The sequence below is a fragment of the Camponotus floridanus genome, unplaced genomic scaffold (assembly GCF_003227725.1).
Source record: "Camponotus floridanus strain SB8 unplaced genomic scaffold, Cflo_v7.5 scaffold90, whole genome shotgun sequence".
In the NCBI taxonomy this organism is placed as follows: Eukaryota; Metazoa; Arthropoda; class Insecta; order Hymenoptera; family Formicidae; genus Camponotus; species Camponotus floridanus.
Window position 1 is genome coordinate 165,551 of NW_020229861.1, and position 20,141 is coordinate 185,691.

At 36.1% G+C, this 20,141-nt stretch overlaps 2 protein-coding genes across 3 annotated transcripts in view; both read right to left on the reverse strand.

Moving 5' to 3' along the window:
- Positions 1–3,546: 3,546 nt before the first annotated feature.
- On the reverse strand, positions 3,547–11,652 carry LOC105250252. Of its 2 annotated transcripts, XM_025414895.1 has the most exons (3): positions 11,250–11,652; positions 10,280–11,167; positions 3,547–10,208 (listed from the first exon to the last, which is right to left on the reverse strand). In XM_025414895.1, the coding sequence occupies exon 3, from the start codon at positions 5,557–5,559 to the stop codon at positions 4,531–4,533; it is 1,029 nt and encodes a 342-aa protein (XP_025270680.1). In that variant the 5' UTR covers positions 5,560–10,208; positions 10,280–11,167; positions 11,250–11,652; the 3' UTR covers positions 3,547–4,530. The 2 variants fall into 2 exon arrangements, with proteins under 2 accessions (XP_025270680.1, XP_011254548.2); XM_011256246.3 differs by having other exon boundaries at positions 10,280–11,652.
- Positions 11,653–13,117: 1,465 nt separating this feature from the next.
- LOC105250251 (lysophospholipid acyltransferase 7) overlaps positions 13,118–20,141 on the reverse strand; it is a 37,396-nt gene continuing 30,372 nt past the window's right edge. Inside the window, exon 6 of the mRNA XM_025414883.1 lies at positions 13,118–13,446. Coding sequence (XP_025270668.1) covers positions 13,225–13,446 — 222 coding nt within the window. The 3' untranslated portion in view covers positions 13,118–13,224. The remainder of the gene's footprint in view (positions 13,447–20,141) is intronic.

Here is a 20,141-nt window from a genome sequence, read left to right on the forward strand (position 1 = left end):
TTTTGCATACTTTCTAATTCATTTTCTGTGGTTGTAAAATATGTTCGGCTGTCCGTGTCTATCGCTATTATGGGTTGGTTTATCTCTATACATATAAATGTATTGTTTTGTTTGTGGGTGAGTAGGGGTGTTATTTTTATTATATCATATGTGGGGTACATAATTAGTGAGAGTTTTATTACCGTAATTATGCCTTCGTTATCATAGTATGCGCTAATCGTTATAAATTTTTCCCAATTTTCTTGTGCGATTTGAAATGGGAAGTGCATTCCCAGTGGCACTTGTGTCGCTATTTCCTTAAGATTATCGATAATCGTTTCGACCGGTATTAATCTTATGTTTATTATTTCACTTTTCGCGCTGTTTAGGTGGGCAATAATGTCTGTAATATCGATTATTAAGTCTTTGATGATCGCATTTAATACGATGAAGTGTTCGTCCATCTCTTCTCGATATCCAAAACTTGTCGTTTGTAGCCAACTTTGTCGCATTTTTTCCGTTATGTTTAGGAATCTTTCTTCGTTTTCTTGTATAATTTTTTCTGATTCATCCATGTGAGCGATGGTTGCGTTTAATACTTTTACTTGATTTTTTAATGTGTGCTGCAGCATTTGTTGTTTTCCTTTTATTAATTTTAACTGTTCGGTGATGATTTTTTCATTGTTGGCGTCCATTGTGCCGAATAGCGTTTTTGCTATTGTTCCGAAGCCATTTATTAGTCTTCTTTGTATTTTCTTCGTTAGGTGATAAGTTTTCCTTAATCGTGTTAATAAAGTTACTGCTTTTTTTATATTCTTTTTATATTCTTTCTCTGTTACTTGTAGTAATATGCTGCACATGTTTCTTTCATTTTTCGTTCCAATGATTTTTCGTAGCATAGTGCTCTTGTTTGTGCCCATTACTTGCTCTTGTCGGTGGTCCATTGCTGCGATGTCTGTTTTGATTACCATTTTCCACTCGACTTGATTAATTTTTCCTATTTTTTCGAAGTATATGTCTGGTTCGTGCTGGAATTTTTCTATCTGCCAGGTCTCATAGGTGTCAGGTTCTTCTGTTCTGCCTTCGCTCAGGGCAGTGAGACTCCTGCAATATAATTATTGTATTGATATCATATTAGTCGTTGCGTTTTCGTAAAAAGTTTTATGCAGATGCTTTCGCTGCTTGCTTCTCTCCTTCGCGCGTCTTTGCTTTATAAATTTTAATGTTCGATAAAGGCTTTCAATTGGTTCACGTGTACGCGTATTGTTCTTCTTTCCATTTTGATCGTGTAATTCACGTCGGAATTTTTCTCGGTGATTACGTAAGGCCCGATCCATAGGGAATCTAATTTCTTTGATTGTCCTCGTGGCGAACTGTTTCGTCGTGTAAGAGGACTTTTTCCCCTACTTCGAAATTCGTTTCACGTGTTTTCCTGTCGTAGTTTCCTTTTGCTTTCATTTTCTCGTTGCGTATATGCTCTTTCGCAACTTGTTGCGTAGCGCGCAACTTTTCTTTGAGTTCGTTCGCGTAATCTTCGTACGTATATGTGGATCTTGGTGGTTGCGATAGCGTTGTCGGTAGATTCGCAGTATGTCCGTAATCAGTTCGAACGGAGTGAATCCTGTTGCTGTGTGCGAGATTGTATTATATGTAAACATTGCATATGGAATCCCAGTCGGTTCGTCCCAGTCGGTTTGATCTGCATTTATATAATGTCGTAGATATTCGGCTAGTGTCCGGTGTGATCGTTCCAGCACTCCGTTGCTTTCCGAATGATACGCTGTCGTCTGTACTTTCTCGATTTTCAATAGTTTGCAAATATTCTTGAATATCTCGCTTAGGAAATTTGTTCCTTGGTCGGTTCGAATTTTTTCTGATATTCCGTATTCGAATATAATTTTAGTTGTGAATTCCTTCGCGATTGTCGCGGCTTCTTGGTTTGCTATCGGTATTGCCTTGTTAAATTTCGTCAGATTATCTTGGAAAGTTAATATATATTTATTTCCTTTATTTGTAATCATTAACGATCCTACTATATCTAATGCGCTCGAATGGTTTATCGGCAGTATCTGTTAATGGCGCTTTGTTTTTTCCCGACAGTTTATTTTTCTGACAGAGTTCGCATTTCGTTATATAACTTTCGACATCTTTCGTCAGCCCCTTCCAATTGTGGGTCATTCGAATTCGATTTATTGTGCGTTCGATTCCCTGATGTCCTCCTAAGAGTGCGTCATGATATTCATACAGTATTCTCTACTTCTCGTTCTCTGTATACTCTTTCCTTGTTGTAGCGTCGTCTGTCTCTCTCTCTCTTCGACCGCGTTAATATCTGCCACGTGCCGACTTAGCGCGTCAGCGTTTCTGTTCGCTGTCCCGGCCTTGTGTATTATCACATAATCGTATTCTTCTAGTTTAAGTCTCTATCGGATTAATCGAGATCCAGGATCGATGACATTGAATAGCCATATAAGCGATTTGTGATCCGTGACAATAGTGAATCTTGTTCCATACAAGTACGGTCGGAAATGCTTAACAGTCCATACTATAGCAAGTAATTCTTTCTCGGTCGTGCTATAGTTTTGTTCGGCCTTTGACAGTACACGGCTTGCATATGCTATTGGCCGGTCTTGCCCTATTTAACCTTGTGATAATGATGGCTCCGATTGCGTAATTGCAAGCATCTGTTGTTACTATAAATTCTTCCGTAAACTCTGGGTATTTTAATACTGGTGCTGTCGTCAGCTTTTCTTTTAATGTCTCGAAAGTGTTTTGTTGTTCTTGCGTCCATTCGAAGTTACCTCCTTTCTTCATTAGTCTCGTGAGCGGTTTCGCTATCTTGGAAAATCCTTTGATAAATTTTCGATAATATCTGGCTAGTCCTATAAATGCTTGTACGTCCTTAACCTTCTTTGGTATAGGAAAATGTTTTACAGCTTCTAATTTAGCTGGATCCGGTGATATTCCGTTCTCCGTTATTATATGTCCAAGGTATGTAACTTCTTTCCTTAGAAATTCGCATTTGTCGGGTTGCAATTTTAGTTGGTTTTCCCGTAATCTTTTTAATACTTCTCTCAATCTTTTATTACGTTCCGTTAGGCTGGCTCCAAAAATTACGATATCATCTAGACATACTAGACATTTTATTCCTTGCAGTCCGCTTAGTACCGCGTTCATTAAACGTTGGAATGTGGCGAGCGCGTTTTTTAACCCAAACGGCATTCTATTAAATTCGTAATGTCCGTATGGTGTGGAAAACGCTGTCTTGCATTTGTCGCTCTCTTCCATTTCGATTTGATGGTATCCTGATGCCAGATCGAGTGTTGTAAAATATTTTGCATTTCCTAGTTGATCCAGTATGTCGGTGATATTCGGTAGAGGGAATGAATCACCGATCGTTAGGTCGTTCAATTTTCGAAAGTCTACCACCACTCTCAGTTTCTGTTTTCCAGACGCATCTGGTTTTTTCGGAACAACTAATAAAGGTGCGTTCCATTGGGTTACGCTATTTCAGATTATTCCATTTTTTAGCATCTCTTGCACTTGTTTATTGACTTCGGTTTTTTGTTTCTCGGCTAGCCAGTACAGTCATATGTTAACCGCTGCACTATCTGCTTGCGTTGCAATTCGATGTGTTACTGTATTCATACATGTGAACGGCTCTCCCTCTGTGTGGAATACGTCGCTATATTCTTCGCAGATTTCTTTTATTGACCTTTCCTCTTTTTTATTTAGATGTCCAGTGCGGATATTCTGCAATATTTTTTCAGTCGAAGGCTTTTCTCCTCCGCTTCTGTGCAGGTTATATTTACTTGTTTTCATTTGTATTTATCACGCTCGTAGGACATAAAAAATTTTCGGGCTCCACTAGGCAATTTCCTATAAATACTCCTGGTATTATCTCCTCTGCTTTGGTTAGTCCCATCATGTTGATTGTTGTTGCTACTTGCACTATCGTCTCGCTTCGAGGTTGTAATGTGATCTTCCGATAAGGATATAGTCTTAGTATATTCCGTCCGAGTCTTAGCTGTTTTGTGGCGTAATTGCATATCGCCTCTTATTTCTTAAGGAAGTCTATTCCTAATATTTTTTCGTATTCTATAAGAAAATGGTCTTTCACGACATACAGTCTGTGTTTTAGTTTTCCATCTCGTAGATTTACAGGCGTTTATCCGTCCAATTGTGTGGATCTTGTGTCCGATCACACCTGTGAGGGCTATTTTATCCTCGGTTATCATTGTTTCTCCTTTTAAATTTCTCACCTTAATAAGTGAAATGGCCGCTCCTGTATCACATAATAAATTTACTTTTCCTCCCTTTGCCTCTTGCATGGGTAATGCAACTAAATCCAGTCCTGTGTGTGTATGAGGTGTTTGTCTTACGTTGCGATACGTGATACTCGACGGCAGGTCTCTGTTTTTTCTCTTTCCTGTCTTCTTCATCACTCTCTTTGGCGTAATCGGTCTTCTTTTTCTTTCTGTCGTTATTATATCGACTTTTATTTTCTCGTGCTGTTTGATTCTGCTTTAGGCGGTTAGATCGATCCTTGTTAGGTCATTCGTGTAGCAGCCAACATTCTTCGCGATTGTGGCCAGTTTTCTTGCAATAGTTGCAGTATTTATTGACAGTATTTACGCGCGAGTGTCGCTCCGGTTTCGGTAACAAAAATCGTGTCGCGTAACGGCTTGTGCGGCATTCTCGTCCATGATGCCCTATTTTTCTGCATTTTTGACATTGTATGACATTTCTAGTGTCACGATAATATGTCGGTGTCGCAGCGCTCTTTGATTGCGTGCTAACTATCGTCGGTTCCTTGATCTTCTCTTCTGTGGTCGCAGCTGATATCGCTTCTTGCAGTGTCGTATATCCTCGGGATCGTACTACTGTTTTGATATCGTCATTTAATCCGATCTGAAAATTCTCTAAGGCTTGTTGCTGAATAATGTTGAGTATTACGCGTTTATGATCAGCCGTATATTGTTGTCCGTCTAACATTGATTCGTATAGTTCCATCGCTAACTTGTCTGTTCGAAGTCCGTATGCTCTCGCATTTTCGTCGGTTTTCTGTTTCAACGTATTGAATTCTATTTGTAGATGTATCGTGTTCTTTTTACTGGCGTAGCAGGCTTCTAGTTCTTGTTTCAATTGTGCAAAATTTCGAATCTTTTGAAAATCTAACATTGCTCTGCCTTTTAATTTCGTGCATAATACTGCGCCTAGTAGTGTGAGTTCATCTAACGGATTAATATTTTCAACCGCGTACGTTGTTGCACTTAAGAATTCTTGTAGTTTGTTTGCCGATCCGTCGAATTCTGGAATTAAACCGCGTACTTCTTTCAACGGTAAATGTCCGCGTCCTCGATGATGTCGTACATAGTTGGGTGAAGGGTCGTACGTTGGTTCACGTCTATCTTCTAATGGCGTGAGGCGTCCGTTACTCTGTCTTTCTTGCCTCTCTCTGATATCGTTCATTTCGACATGCAGGTTGCTAATCTCGTGCATCATTGCTTGCATCATATCTCTAAATTCGTTAGGTGGATTATTTATTTCTTGTTGCGATCTTTGTCGTGTACGAGCGTTCATGATATCGTTATCCAGTTCTTCTCGTAATCGATTGATTTCTCTATTCACCTCTACGGAAGTAACGTCTCGCGATGTACTCTGTGGTGTGTGTCATGCTTCTACGTTCATAATATATTATTTCTGGATTGAAAATACTCGGATCATATGACGTTAAGGAAAATTCGTGCCTATGTGTCATTCTATTGAGCGAGCTAACTGCTGACTCGGCGTCTGGTGCACAGTCGTCGGTGTTTACAATTAAGCTCGGATCTATTTCGCCAAATGAATATTCGCGTTCAGTTATTACGTTCGCTCCGTATTCGGATGAGCTATCACTTGAGTAATATGCTTCTAAATTTCTACGCACATTATTACTGATATCTCTAAGCGCGGTTTCTGCTATTCTCTGCGGGCTTATAAACTACGCGTTATTGCTCTATCCGCAGATGCGCTATGTAGCCACGATGCGTTCGCTTTATTATTTGGTCGGTCCTTCCGATATCCACGCGTTATTATGTTTGCTTCATTCGATTTACATTAGTACGATGAGCAGCATTCTCCTTTGGTCGCAGTTCTCGCGTTGTCTTTCGTGGTTGAGGTAGGTCGGCTCCTCCTCGAATTGCAGTCCGGTTGTTACCTCGTTGTATCGGGTGTCCGGGAAGTTCCTAGTCGACTTCTCTGGTTTTCATTGTAGTAGCGGATGTGTGTAATCACGACGTCCTTCATTTCCTTTGTCTCACTTGATGCTGGCGAATCCCACCGCTGCCACCAATTAATGTTGTGCCCGAACCGTGGAGGACGGGTCTTCGGGATTATTCGCCCAAAGGATTGGAATCCAGGCAGCAAATGAAGACACTCCGTACTTGGTAGTAAAGGAATATATTTCGGTCGTTCTTCTTAAATTGGTTTTACACTATTCTTGAATCTATTTACACGTTAAAGTAGACGTATGGCGAGCTTACTTAACTGTCACGACGACTTGTATTACTGATGACCTAGTATTAATGACGACTCTCTCGTTGATCTCGCGATCGGTTTATATATCGTTTAGCTTGAGGAAAGAAGTGTTGACCTCGGGCTGGAGCGCGGTTCGTGCTCCGTGCTCGGTTTCGATATGCTTATTCAGCTTTGGCCGTGACTTGCTTTTTTTTGTCACGTCTTATTTTTATTTCTTAATACCTCTTATTTATTTTTAACTTATTTTGTTTTGCTGTTTTAGTCTTATTTCAAGTTTTGTTTATTTAATTAATTAATTTATTATTTCGTCGAGTTACGACAGTTTTTGCGGCACCACAATGTGCCATATCATCATGGTGAGCTCGTAAAATGGTCGTAAAATGCTAATTATCATCGATTCAGGCACTACGAATTTCATGCTTTCATTTTCGCGTCTATATACTAATCCATCTATTAGATTAAATCGATCATTATCCTGCATTTCTAATTCTTTCGCTATCTCATGTATTTTAGGGTCCGCCAATTAAGGGGTTACACCTATTTGAACGGTCGGAAAAAAGCCTTTTTTAAGAAATTTTTTTCGTTGTGATAAAATAAATCAATGTAAATAAAATTTTGAGGGTTTATTATACATATATTGAAGTATACAAAATAATTTTTTTTTTAATTTTTTTGTTCAAAATGGCGGATGTAGAGATACTCAAAGCATCGTGTCTTTTTTTGGAGGTGGTCTGCGGCAGTACAAATGCCATTTTTATTTCTGCATGTAGGAAAAAAAAAATTTTTTTATAATTTACATTAAATTTATCAGAGAAGTACACACGATTATTAAAAAATAATCATTTTTTGCAATTTGACACAAGTTTAAAGCCAACATTTTGTTTTTCACCAAAAAAATCGACCTTTAAATGTTTATAAAACACGTAATTATTAATGGATCTCAAAAATCGTGCGTACTTCTCTTTAAAATCTATCTAAAAAGCTACAGTTAAAATTGTAAGTCGATTGGATAAAAATTGAAAGAGTTATTTGTACTGCCGATTTGAAAAACGTGGTTTTGAGATAATCGCGTTCAAAGTTTTGGAAACGATTTACTGCATGAAAAATTCAAAATAGGAGCTTGCTAATTTTTTTACCTTTACTCTGCTATCCCAGGACCATAAAGAATTCCTTCCAAGTTCAGATTTTGATCCTCATCTTTTTTTCTTAACGATTTTAAGTCATGCCGAGCGTCTTTTTCAAATTTTGATGATGAGCGATTTGCGGCTTTCACACGGTGTTCGTCGATTATCAAGCAATAATTATGTAATTCAACGCTAATTGGCAATTGAAGCACTTTCATAATTCGTAGCAAGCCTAAAAATCCGTCATTGAAGAAAATCGTGGCTATATTACATGCTACATCCAAAATACGTTTGCCACTAGATATTGATTTAGGCGCTATGGTCCAAACGACAGAGTTGAATGATTTATTGCTATTTTGCGTGTATGCTCCAAGACAACGCGTAAGTAATTCTTTGGCACTTAAATCTTCATAAATTTTTTTTATAGCATCAAGGTATACAAAGGTAGACTCACAAATTTAGCTAAAAAGGTTATTTAAAAAATTTTTTGGACTAAAATTACGATTGAATATCATTTTTGAGATGTTTTTACATCATTTAAGCCAATAAAAAAAAATGCAAAAAAAAAATTCAAATAGGTGTAACCCCTTAACGAAATTCCAACTTACGCTCGAGAGGAAGCTCATTCACATATGCAACGCTACGACTGAGTGTATCCACGTGGGACATGCGTATGCCAGGCCAGTGTGTTATGTTAAACGTATAATTTTGCAGTGCAAGAGTCCATCTCACTATTCTAGGATTTAGATTCATTTTCTTTGCTGCATAGACAATCGCATTACAATCTGTTATTACCGTAAAGTTTAGGCCGTACAAATACAAGTGAAATTTTTCAATGACCTCGCACCACGACTAACATTTCTAACTCGTAACTATGATAATTCTTTTCAGCGGTGTTAATGGTGGTTATGACTAAAGTACGCAACTGGAGTCCAGGACTGGTCTGCTTGCCTCTGGAGCAGAATTGCGTCGAGATTCGTACTGCAGGCGTCTATGTGCAGTTGTGTTTCGGCTGCTGGATTATACAATAGGCGTAACACCGGCGTCGATGTGAGTTCTACTTTTAATTTATTGAAAGCTTCGATACACGCGTTATCAAAATCAAACTTCGTGCCTTTTCTTAAGAGATTTTGAAGCGGTTGTATTATCCTCGCGTAATCTTTAATAAATCTTCGAAAATAATTTACAAGACCGAGAAATCTTTGTAATTGAAGCCGATCTATCGGTTGCTTAGTTTTTAACTGCCTCGGTATGCCGCGGGCTTAATGTAATAGTGTCTTTAGAAATCACGTAACCGAGGAACTCTATTTCTTTTCGGAGAAACTTGCACTTTGATAAATTCAACGCGAACTCGTATTTTTTAATAACGAGTATAATTTCTTCGATTGTTTTTAAATTTTCTTTGCAAAACAGTTTTTGACAGAATTAAGACATCGTCAGTATATAAAATTACTTTATCTTCTCGGATGAACGAACTTAGTATTTGAATCAATCTTTTCTGGAATTCGGCCGGTGCTTCACAAGAACCGAACGGAAGTTTTATATTCAAATTGTCCGTCGGGAGTCGCGAACGAAAAATATTTTATCAATTTCTCGTGTATTCTTATTTGATGAAAACTATCTTTTAAGTCTAACAACGAAAATACTTTATTATGCCCGAGTCTCGCGAGGCATTCTTCGACTACGGGAAATGGATATTTGTGTTTGACAACTTTATTATTTAATGGTCGTAAATCGATGCACAGTCTCATACTGCCGTCTTTTTTCTTTACAGGGACGAACCTTGCACAATATGATGATACACTTGAACGGATAATATCGCATTGGAGGAGATCGTCGGTAATTTTCCGCATCTGAAGTCATTCGGTATGAGCGAATCTCCGAGGAACGTACGCGTATACGGAGTCGTCTTTGAGTCTGACCTTCATGCAATAGTCGTCTTCTGCAAGTATAATCTTTTTATTTTCGGTTTTATTTATCAATGGTTTTAATCGCTTATCTACATTATATCCAAAGTCTGTTGTAAGTTTATCAATTGTTTATTTTGGCTGTTATTTCGCTCCTCAACACAAGTGCAATTCAGTTCGACCGTGTTGTATTGGCCTTGAACAGAAAGCTTCAATATTAAGGTAAGGTTTTCGTTTACAAAAAAAGTGATCTATTATCAGATCAGCTGAAAAAAAACGTTTTTTAACACAAAAAAAGATATTAAAAATTTAACTTCTGGTAACGCTCGCAACGTTATATGAACTTCGATTGACCCGCAAATTTCCAACGCCTGGTCGCTTAAATTTTTTAATATTCTGTTTGTCGGATTGATTTTTACGCGCACCGGTTTTACATATTTACAATATATGTTATACTTCATGAAAGAAACGGGACTCCCCGCATCAATCAACGCTGATAATTGTCTGCTTTTTCCTAACAGACGACGATCAACGGGTCTTTGATGATGAGCCGGCGAGGACCCTCCTGGACGGCTGCTATCATGTTCTCTGGAATGTTCCTCCGAGACTTCAGCCGCCACCGTGCTCGTTGACGCCTCCGAGACCCCACCGATGTCGCCGTTGATTTTTGACTTCTCCCGTCCTTTTTTTTGAGAAGCGGACAATCAAAGCGTCGATGTCCCTTCTCTTTATAAAAGAAACAAATAATCTCACCTCTGCAATCCTTGTGGCCGTGACCCTTCTTCCCGCAATTCCTGCAGGCTCCATCCTTGGACTTGGCCGTCGCGTTCACTGCCGTCAGCTTCCTGTCTTGGTCCGCGACGCCGTGCGTGATTCGCCTCATGTGCTCCATGAAGGAGTCCACCGTCGGTGCGTTCATGGACAATGCAATGCCGCACAGCGAGGAGTGAATGATGCCGCCAATCAACAAGTGGATTTTGTCCTTCTCCAGGTCCACCCGATGCATCAGCGCCAACTTGTCTATGGCGTATTCGTCATAGGTCTCCTTGCCAGGTAATCACTTTCTTCCTTCGATCTTCTGCATTAGTTTGGAAAAAAGCACCTTCTGATCGAACATTTTAATCAGGTCGTTGCGGAGTCCCAGCCACGACTCAACCACCGGTCCGTCCTGGATGTCGAACCACCTTCGAGCAGATCCTGTTAACTTGCTGGAGGCCGCCAACGTCACGCTGTCGCTCACCCCCGCACCTGAGCGACTTTCTCGACTCTGCGAGTCCAGGATCGCACGTTTTCCTTCTTGAAAAACTCTGGAATTTGTGAGGCCAACGCCTGAATCGAGCTGCCCGTCGATCACGCCCTGGCACGGGCTGTCTTCTGGTTCGGGGTCAACCTCAGCAAATCTGTGGGTCCGTGGCTCAAATGCGAGATGATCATCTCGATGAGTTCGATCTTTCGACCCGTCGATGGAAGACGATATCTAGCCGCTTCTTGTTTCAATTGCTCGACCAAGTCTTTCCAGTGAAGTCCGATCCATTTTATTCGCCACGTTCCGTATTAACGCTACTTTTTTTTTCTCTTACGCAGGTGTCCTGACCTTGAACCGTGGCCGCACAAAGATTCCTCTAGCCGGTGATCCCACTTCTGAGGTTGAAAGATATAGCAATAGTCCGATAAATCGTATGTCAGAGGATTTGTTTGGTTAAACAATGAAGCAACTACTTACTTCTTTGTTCAACCAATGGTTGACGCTACTTTTTAGCGTCAATGAATTTGCATCCTTATGCTTATATATTTTGCTGTTTTTCTACTGTTTATTTTAGATATGACAGACTGCTCAATATTTACTGTCACGTCATGACAGTAAATAATACTTGATTTTTGTTGCATTTTTGCTTTCATATTGTGTGAGCAGTTTATACTAATAAATAGAATTATTTATACTAATAATAAAACAATTGTGGATGCAGTGGATAGGAATCTGCTATAAAGTCATGATTGGATGTTGTTATACTATCGATATTGCTAGCTTTTGGACTTTCTGATTTTATATTAAAGCTAGTTATCATTGAATATCAGAGAATTGAGTATCAGAGAATTACTGTTATATCACAGATGTTCATCACAGATTTAATAATATATATTAAGTATTTTAGTTAAAATTTATTTATTTTCTCTGCAGCTACATTAAATTATAACATTGGATCAGAGAAACTATGTAAATCTTTTTGCTGCAAAGTATGTCGAAATTAGTGCAAAATTATAAAAAAAATATATTTCTTGCGTTTTACAATCTACATTTAATGCTTGAGTAATACAAAAAAAATTTATTTTTTAAGAAAAAATTTATATATATTTTTCGCTTTGGATATCATAATTTAATATTATTGCAATTAAGGAGAGCTTTAAAGTACAAAAATATTGTTTGGTATAAAAAATATATATATAATATATATATATATATATATATATATATATATATATATATATATATACAGGGTGGGGCATTTATCTTGAGACAAGATAATATCTCGATTGGAGTCGATTATTTTGAAAAAAGTTTTAGACAAAAGTTGTAGGATTTTTCCCGGGCAATCCGACGGTGACCTTAGATTTGACCTTGAATAGTCATTTGAAGGTCACATAAAGATTACCTTCAATTTCTTAAATGGAACCCCCTATTTTTCATTGCATATTCTTGTAGCTTATCTCGAGAGCTTTCCAAAACACTATAATTAAGTACATTTTTATTAAGTACTTTTTGAGTTATAAGGCTTGAAATAATTTCTTAATTTTACATAAACCATAAAATATCTAGTAAACCATTCATTTTTCGATTATCTTACCTTCATACTTTTATGTACAAAATAATGAGAGGAATCAATTGGTGTAAAGAAAACACATAGTTGTTTCTAAGAAAAAATATGTAATTTGCAATTAACAATTCCATATTTTTTCTTAAAAACAACTGTATGTTTTCTTTACACCAATTGATTCCTCTCATTATTTTGTACATAAAAGTATGAAGGTAAGATAATCGAAAAATGAATGGTTTACTAGATATTTTATGGTTTATGTAAAATTAAGAAATTATTTCAAGCCTTATAACTCAAAAAGTACTTAATAAAAAGATACTTAATTATAGTGTTTTGGAAAGCTCTCGAGATAAGCTACAAGAATATGTAATGAAAAATAGGGGGTTCCATTTAAGAAATTGAAGGTAATCTTTATGTGACCTTCAAATGACCATCCAAGGTCAAATCTAAGGTCACCGTCGGATTGCCCGGGAAAAATCCTACAACTTTTGTCTAAAACTTTTTTCAAAATAATCGACTCCAATCGAGATATTATCTTGTCTCAAGATAAATGCCCCACCCTGTATATATAATATATATATAACATATATATAACATATTTAAGTTTACAGAATTTTTTATGAACGTAATAAGAGAGAATATTAGGAGATTATATAAAAAAGAAAAGTAATACTTATGTCTCTGTCCTATGGGCAGATAAGTAAATTCAAAATTATTCCAAGCTTATATTTATAAGAGGTTACACTAATGTATCAGTGGTTGAAAAAATAAAGTATAGTTAAATCTTAAAATATTCTATGTTTTATTTCGCATTGGTATAGAAACTTATCTAAAATTATTGTACTTTTAAAATAAAGAATTATTTTTTCTTTTATAATAAAAAAATTATTTTTTCTTTTGCTCCTCCATTTGTTGTCGTTTGAGAAGATATGGCTTCAAAATTCGTACGATTAGATAAAATCCAAGTCCTAAGATATGTCCGGAGAAATACAGGTTTTTGTAAAAGTGTATTATTTCTTGGAAGCGCAGCAATAGGAAAGGCACGCCCAGATATGCCATGCACGTGAGTTTTGCCCACCAAAGGAAGACTTCCCAAACTTTCTTGCCCTATATTTCATTATGAAAAAAGCATAAATATATAAATATATTAATATATATTAATATTGTGACGTTTGAAAATATTGTTTAAAAAAAATGTGTTTTATTATTATTTAGAAATATTTATAAATTCATTTAAAAGATTTAAAAACTATCTCTTTATTATAATACTGCAATAATTATATAAAAAATATATTTAAAAAAAAATTCTGTTTAGTAATTATTAAAAAAATTTTGTTGATACAAAGTGACATTTTTAATATCATTATATATACAGGGTGAGAAACAAGTATGGAAACCTCTAAATTTTTCGAAAACTGTGCATTTTAGAAACAAATGTTTCAGACAAAAGTAGTAGGGTTTCAAGTAACGCATTACATAACAACATCAGTACGTCCTTGAAGAGTATTGTCAAGATCACATGAAGGTATGGTAGGTATGAAAGGTAGGGAAGCACGGGAAATGGAGAAATGGGGCGGGGGAGGGAGGGAAGGGAGGGAAGGATAGGTGCGTGCACATTCTTACACACACTGATTGTTACACTCATCGCGTATAGCAATCAGCTGATCGCGGCGAGCGCTCTCCCGTAGTCGCCTATATCGCGCCGTCCCTGCCTATCTCTTGTACTCGTTCCGTAATTCGTTAACTATTTTTCTTTATAGTTTAAAAACTAAGTTCTGGGCCAAATTTTGCAAGAGAAAAAATCGTCTTAGAATTCATTCAAGAATTTGATATTTTAAAGACAAATGTTTATTCAGAATCACCCTGTGTACACAGAGTGTTTCATAAGTGGTAGGCACAATTTCAGGAATGGATTTCTCATGCTTAGAGAAGAAAAAAAAGTTAATCAACATAGGTCCGGAAATAATTAGCTTTTGAGTTATTAAGATTTTTGTAATACAAAATTTTGTCTCATTTCTCGTCTTAGAAGTCCTCTTACAGGCATCAACAATGTTTTTCAAGTTCGGCGGCCTAAAGAAAAAATATGTAATTTGCAATTAACAATTACATATTTTTTCTTCAAAACAACTATGCGTTTTCTTTACGTCAATTGATTCCTCTCATTATTTTGTACATAAAAGTATTAAGTAAAGTAATCGAAAAATGAATATTTTTTTAACTCCAAGAAATTTACAATCTGTCAAGAAATATATGACATTCGGTAAATTCTCATAATCTATTCAAATAACGTGAAGGATATTTTCCCATTGGAAAATATCCGCTGCATATTCAATTTTTTGGAATGATAATATGTATATGAATGGTTACAGCTCTGTTATCCGATAACTGGTTGCGTACAGTTACTAATTTATAAATCTTTTTATGGAATCTAATGGTTTAAATCGCTTAAGTCTACGCTTGTTTGTTGGTTCGCTAAGGAGCTCATTTGCCATTTGATTTGAATGAGATTCCAGTCTAACAGTGTACTTCGAGGCATATTCCTATTATTTCTTTAACAGTTGCGATGTCGAGATCCCGTCGTATAATGTCATTAGTCAGAGCGCGTCCACTAAAATTCTCAGAACTTTTGATTGAAATCTTTCCAAGATTTCAATGTTTGAGTTTGAGACAGAACCCTACAACTGAATTCCATATGTCCAGACTGGAGTGATGATAGATTTATAAAGTAAAACTTTGTTTAAAGATAGTTTGCATTTACGGGCAAATAGCCAATACATATTTCTGAGTTTGAGGCCAAGTTGTTTACTGTTATTCCATATGTGTGTTTTCCACATAAGTCTTGGTCCAGGTGAATACTTAGATATTTGGCTGTTTCGGCTTGAGGTATTACTTTGTTATTTAATGTTACTGGGGGACATGTCTCTTTATTTAATGTAAATGTGACGTGTAAGGATTTTTGCTCGTTGACTTTTATACGCCAGGTTTTAAGTCACTTTTGTATTTCGGTAATATTTTCTTGAAGTTTCCTGGATGCTGCTTTCGGATTTTTAAGTGAAGTTAAAATGGTTGTGTCATCAGCAAATGTTCCTGTCGTTGTCTGCTCCATTGTAGATAAATTCGCAGTGAATAAGAGATATAACAAAGGGCCTAGTACGCTTTCTTGTGGTATACCAGAGTTGATAGAATGTAATTCTGAGAGTTCTTTTTGGTATTTTATAAGAAAATATCTATCTGACAAATAAGATTTGAGTAATTGATAGAACTTGTGCGAGAGAAACTTTTTAATTTTATAAAGCAACCCTGGATGCAACACTTTATCAAAAGCTTGCGATACATCCTGGAACACCGCTGAACAGTACATTTTTCCTTCAAGAGCATTTCTAATTTTTCTTACGATTCTGTGTACTTGTTCAATTGTAGTGTGTTGTTCATGAAATCCAAACTGGTGTTCTGGGATAATACTTTTACTTTCTAGGATGGGTTTTTTTTTAAGATGAGTTTTTTGAAGATTTTTGACAGGATAGGCAGAAGGTTTATTGATCTGTACGACTTTACTTCTTCGGGTTCTTTTCTGAGTTTTGGTATTAATATAATTTGCGCCACTTTCCATTATGCCGGGAAGTATTTCAACCTTATCCACAGGGCACAAAATACTAAAAGATGACGAAAAGATGTCTTTTCTAAGTCGACTTTTGGACATGGCGAAAAGGACGTCTTATAGATGTCTTTTCGTCATATCGAAAAGACGACTAAAATAAGACATCCTTTCGTCGACCTTTTAAAGTCTAGAATTTGTACGTCCAAACCCAGACAACACAGAACATTCTATGGATATTCATTTTATGTCCATTTTACGTCCGCACGTTCACGGACATAAAATATACGTCCATCGTACATCCGATTTAAGACATCCGTTAACGGTCAATATTTGGACGTCCACAATTTGGATGTCCGGTCTTGGAGGTCAAAGTTTCTCGCAAGCACGCAAGCATGTATTAGTTCGTTCGTTTACCGCTACGCGACGAGCGATGCGCTATCTTTCTCGTATTTAAGTTTCAGTTATGAGAATTATATAAAGTTTGCAAAAGATAACAAATAAGATTAAAAATGTATTGTTCAATTTAATTTCTGATCTAAAGTACGGGTTTCAGATATTAAATTGATTTTATAAGTCAGACAAGTAAATGTCCGGCGAATAAACGAAAATAATTTTTCATTATCTATTTAAGATGTAAAGTGCAATATGCAAGTATAAATTATAAATAAAATTTTTATACAAAATTTTTATGTAAAATTTTATATGAAATAGATAAATTATATTATTATTTAGGGATTGAAATATATATGTTTCGTTTAAAAATTATGATATGATTTAGTCGTCTTTTAGTCATCTTTTAGTCATTTTTTGGCTTGACAGATTAGTAACTAAATTCGGGTCATGAGCCGACTTTTAGTCGACTTTTCGTCGACTATTGTCTCTAATTAAAAGACGTCTTTGACGAAAATATGTCCAGTTTTAGTCGTCTTTTAGACGTCTTTGTGCCCTGTGGGTAGCATAGCGTTGAAGACGATAGTAATAAATAATGCCTTTTGCGATAACTCTTTTAGAATCTTCCCGGTAATTAGATCGTATCTTAGCGCCTTGTATCCCTTTAGATTTTGTATTGTTTTTTGGACTTCCTTCGTTTTTAAATAAGCATTTCCATCTGTAACGATGTCTCTAAATTTAAGATTTCTCTTTCTTGATCTTCTGAAGATTCTTGTGGGTATGGCTCAAAAACCTTTTTAAGATGTTCAGAAAATAAGTTAATTTTTTCTTTGTTGGTTCTAGCCCATTTTTCATTTGATTGACGAATGGATGGAATCATCTTGAGGGTTTCTTCTTATTTTTCTTGTGACTTTCCATAGCGAATAATCTGAGGCTTCTGCAGGTGTGAAGTTTATAAAGAATTCTTCTAAAGCTTTGTTTTGTTCTTTATTTATTATCTTTTTCAGTTGCTTCGCCGCTTTATTGAACTTTGCTTTATCGTGTGGTGATCTTGATTTCTGCCATTCTTTACGAAGTTTTCTTTTTTCTGCTATTTTGATTTTAATATTTGTTGAACATTGCATTATATTCTCGGGGTTTTGCTCCTCTGGAGTAGATTCCCAAGCAGCCTTTTTGAATTGTGATGGTAAAGGTGTCAATTGCCATCTCAATTTCTTCTCTGGTTCAATTGTATCTTGCATGTTAACTGATTGTTTAGGCTATCTCTGAATAAATTCCAATCAGTTTTTTATTGCATAGAGTTAGAGGTTTATCTTTTATCAAAATAGACGCATTAAGTGTGATGAGTATTGGAGAATGGTCAGATGTTAAATCATAACTCGATTCCGCTTTAAATTGATATTTCTTTAACTCTTTATGTAGAAATCTATAACGTCGGGTTTTTATCTTCGATAGGCCAATATGTTGGTTCTCTAGTAGTTAATAGGATGAAGATTGTTTTCGAGTATTGATTGGTAAAGTTGTCGTCCGTTTGGAGTGGGTACAGGCGATCTAGAGCCCCATCATGGGTGCTTTGCGTTGTAGTCTCCTCCAGCGATAAACCTATTACTTAGCGTTGTAAAAAAGCAGGTATATTGGTTTTGTTTAATTGTATGTTTAGGAGGACTGTATATGACTACTAACGTGATCGGCTCTGATCTTCTATCGCAATGCTGGTTACTTATAAATATTCTTGTGTATTTTTCATTTTCATGATGTTTTATTGTTTTACTGATGATGATGGCTGTACCACCATGTGCAGTCCGGGTGTTGCGTGTCATAGATGGAATACTCCGGGATATTTAGATGACTTTTTTTTAGAAATGTGTTTCCGAGATGAGCATTATGTTTATGTTATGCTCATGCAAAAAATATTTAAGTTCCTTGCATCTTTGGGTCAAACCATTAGCGTTCCAAACGTATATTTTGAATGTAGTAGCCATTATTTTAGTTTAGCAATCACAGCTGCAAGAAGGTTTAACATTCCAGTCAGCAAAGTCTGTTCAAACAGATTTTGTCAATTTCTGCTACAAATTTTTGTCGACAGTAAGATTGCAGATTGTATAAAAAATTTGTTTTCATCAAATAATGATAACAGAATGTCAGCAGAAATGTTACAAAACCTGCTGACATAATTTGATAGCAGAAACTGAACAGGATTTGTTTAAAATTATCATAGCAGATTGATGGCAGAAATCGAGCAAGATCTGCGCAACACAGTTTGATATCAGATTGATTGCAGAAATCGGCCAAAATCTGAGTAATGCAATTTGATGTCAGATTGTTGGCAGAAATCTAACAAAAATTGTATAAAATTATTATAGAAGATTGGCGACAGAAACAGAGCAGGACCTGCGCAAAACAATTTGATGTTAGATTGATTGCAGAAACTGAGCAAGATCTGCGCAATAAAATTTGATATCAAATTTTCGGTAGATATCGAGTAGAGCTTGCTGATATAACTGACAGCAGATTGATGGCAGAAATTGAACGGGATCTGTGCGACACAATTTGACAACAGATTGTCGGCAGAAATCGAGCAGGATCTGCGCACACAATCTCTGATAGCAGATTGACGGCAGATACGGAACAGGGTTTGCATGATTCGATAGTTCCTTCACTTACCGCTACGTGAGCTGTACTTTCTCATAATTTAATTTCTGTCAGAAATATATATAAAATCCCGAATATGAATAAACGACTAAAAATACAGTAATTATCATTTTAATTTTTATCACTTTAATTTCTGATATCTAATACAAGCAGATGAGATTCAGAATATTAAACTGATTGGAATCAACATGATAAATGGAAATTTATTCATGTACTGCCTATTTGAGGCATAAAACTAGTAGTTTTGATTAAGTTTTCTCTATTTTGATCTGGTCTTGGGTTTTGTTCTTCTGTTGTGGGTCTGTTTTTCTCTTAATTTTGGAAATAACCTTTGTTGTAATTGTTTGCGAACTTCGCCTTTGTAATTTGCTGGGTGGTTGGCTCTACAGTTACAGCATATTACTTCTTCAAATTTCTGCTTTCTGGAGCATGCACTAGTCAGGTGTTTTTCTGCACACTTTACGTATCTTGGGCCTCTAAAACAGTAATTTTTACTATGTCCATAGGCTTGGTATCTTATGCATTGTACGATATTGCGTTTTTTGTAAGGTTGTTCAAAGTTAATTATTGTGTTTAATAGATTTTTGATTTTATAAATATCTTTATTGTCTTTTTGCTGAAGTTCAATGAAGAAAAGTGGAAGCGGTTTCTTTGTTTTTATTTCCATTATATTTGTTATATTAATAACTTTGTGATTATGTGCTTCAATTTCTTTTTTCAGCTCGTTTATGTCAATTGTCGAATGCATGTTTCTTAACACTACCTTGAATTTTTTGTCAGCTTTACACTGATAGGAATAACCTTGGCTACCTTTTTGTTTAAGTGTCTCCATTATTGGATGATATTTAGCTGTTGTTAATGATTGTAGCTTGACCTGATTGTCTCTTAGTATTTTTATTACATATTGATCCTTTGCAACTTCAAGTGCTTGTTTTAGTGGCGCAATATTTTCGACTCCATCTAGGAAAATAGGAGGTGATTTGGTTTCTTTGATTCTTGATCTTCTTCATCGCTTAACTTTTCATAAGTGTTACTGGTGCTCCGGTTTATTTAGTCAGTAGTCTTTAATCTGTGTATGTTTTTTATTTGATTTGAAAATTTCTGGGCTGTTTCTCGTTTGTTTCTTATTTTTAACTTGTTGCCATTCCTGTTTCCGGATTTG

What these genes read in the sequence shown, in the direction of transcription:
- LOC105250252 (XM_025414895.1), bottom strand. Translation starts at nt 5,559, where the DNA reads ATGAACGCTCGTACACGACAAAGATCGCAACAAGAAATAAATAATCCA.